The sequence below is a fragment of the Malus domestica genome, chromosome 11 (genome assembly GCF_042453785.1).
Source record: "Malus domestica chromosome 11, GDT2T_hap1".
Classification (NCBI taxonomy): domain Eukaryota; kingdom Viridiplantae; phylum Streptophyta; class Magnoliopsida; order Rosales; family Rosaceae; genus Malus; species Malus domestica.
Window position 1 is genome coordinate 29774129 of NC_091671.1, and position 2359 is coordinate 29776487.

The window sequence follows — 2359 nt, forward strand, 5'->3', positions numbered from 1 at the left end:
GGAGAATGTAAGTTCTAAAGAGAGCTAAACACTTGGATGGATCTTATTAGACACGTGAGACTATTAGAGATTAACAATCACTATGTTTGTAAGCTGATAAGGAATATGTATTAAGGTTTATAGCTTAAACAGTCATGATAGAATTACAACTATTATATAGAATATGAATGATAAGTGATAACAGTGATAAGGTTAGATTAATAAGGAGTCACACAATGGGTAGTGTCCTTATTGATTACTGATGTTGATATTATAAATACTTGGGGTCCTTGCACTCTCTTCTTATGCAAGAAACCCTAAAGCTCAGGCCCCATTCACTGAGACATTGCATACAGCAGAAGAAGAGTCGCAGAAGACCCTTTGTACCTTCGATATGTCTCCAACAGGTTAGTGGTTATCTTGGTTATGTGTTTGCATTATTCCACTGTTAATATGTTATACTTGATTATTATCTTACATTTGATATCAGAGCTTTCACATACCAATTAACCCTAAAAGGAAAGCATAAAGAATTGTTTTAAATTTCAGGTTAAGGACAAATTGTGTATTATGCAGGATGAACATCTGTATACATGTGATAGCTAAAGCTATCTATGTAACATGGATGTTTTTCATTAAGAATACAAATTAGTATTGGCACTAGGGATTGAAGCATCGTCACTGATCATCTAAAGATGTTCAGTAGTCCATGTTTTGATCTTGAGTGGCATGACACTTCACATTCCAAGGTATGAACACAGTCACTTCTTGCAATCCATAAAGGGTTGTAACAATGGCTACATAAAATCATATGTTGGCTGTGAAGGTGTTATGACTAAAGAAAACCTTCATATAACTCACTAATCCAAAGATTCTTGAGTCAGTGATATAAAGAATGGGAATTAAATATTAACATTTTCCATGTTGCAGCCATGAACTCTAGCTCCATGAACCGCAACACAGTTGAACCACTCACTGGTGTCAACTACAAAAAATGGAAACAAGACTTGGAGATAGTTTTAGGTGTCATTGATATGGACCTAGCACTGAGAACTGAGGAACCCCCATTGCCTATTGATGGTTGCACTTCGAGCCAAAGATCAAAGTATGAAAAGTGGCAGAAGTCAAACAGAATTTCATTGATAATAATCAAGAGATCCATGACAGATGTTATTCATGGAGGATTTCCAAAGTCTTCAAACGCACATGAGTTTATGAAATCCACCGAGGAGAAGTACAAAGAATCCAAGAAGACTAAAACTGGCAATCTTATGAATTCACTCACATCAATCAGGTATGATGGTGAAGGAAGTGTACGTGAATATATACTCATAGTAATCGACATTGCTGGAAAGCTAAGAAACCTTGAGGTACCAATTTTTGAAACCTTTTTGGTTCATGTCATGAACTCTCTGCCAGATTTTTATACTCAGTTGAAGGTCTCTTATAAGGCTTTGCAAGCTAAATGGGATGTGAATGAATTGATTTCGATTTGTGTGGGTGAAGAAGTGAGAATTAAAAAGGAAATAACTGAAAGGAGAAGATTGAATCTGTGAATTATGTTCAAAGTTACACTAAGGGCAATAAAAACTACATGCCTGATGCCAACAAAATGGAGGGTACCAGAAACATTCCCACCTCTAGAAAGACTTCCAAACTTAATTCCAACTCCACTGTTTTCAAATGTTATTTTTGCAAAAAGACAGGCCACATGAAGAGGAATTGTCCTAAGCATAAAGCGTGGCTTGCAAAACAAGAAGCAAAAAAAGGTAAAAATAAATTTTCAAACGTTTTTGCTTGTTTTGAATCAAATTTGATTGATGTACCTAGCAATGCTTGGTGGCTTGACTCCGGCTCTTCTATTCATGTAACGAATTCATTGCAAGACTTCATAACAATAGAGCACCAAATAAGGATGAAGTTAAAGTCTATGTTGGCAATGGAAGAGGAGTTGAAGTCAAGGCTCTAGGGACTGTTAGGTTAAAACTAGATTTTGGGTTTTGTTTAGAACTTGAGAATGTGGTTTATGTACCTCCATGAGAAGGAAATTGGTTTCAGTTTCGAAATTGGTTTTGCTAGGTTTTTATTTCACTTTGAATAATATTGGCTTCAATGTTTTTTATAAATCTTCTCATATATATGCACCGGCTCTTTATATGATGGAATGTTCAAATTCCAACTAAATAAAAGTGAAAATATTTTCAATGTTGAAAAGGAAGTCTCAAGTCCAAAAAACTCATCAAACCTTTGGCATAAAAGGCTCGGCCACATCTCCAAACCTAGAATGGAACTATTAGTCAAAAACCAGATTTTCCATCCATTAAACTTTAATGATTTTAAATTTTGTGTTGATTATGTCAAGGGAAAGTTAGTGAATAAA

General features: G+C 35.1%; 1 protein-coding gene across 1 annotated transcript; it reads left to right on the forward strand.

Moving 5' to 3' along the window:
- Positions 1-911: 911 nt before the first annotated feature.
- LOC114819779 (uncharacterized) lies at positions 912-1535 on the forward strand. Its single transcript, XM_029089408.1, has one exon. It carries the CDS (start codon positions 912-914, stop codon positions 1533-1535), a length of 624 nt encoding a protein of 207 aa, XP_028945241.1.
- Positions 1536-2359: the final 824 nt, after the last annotated feature.

What these genes read in the sequence shown, in the direction of transcription:
- LOC114819779 (XM_029089408.1), top strand. Translation starts at nt 912, where the DNA reads ATGAACTCTAGCTCCATGAACCGCAACACAGTTGAACCACTCACTGGT.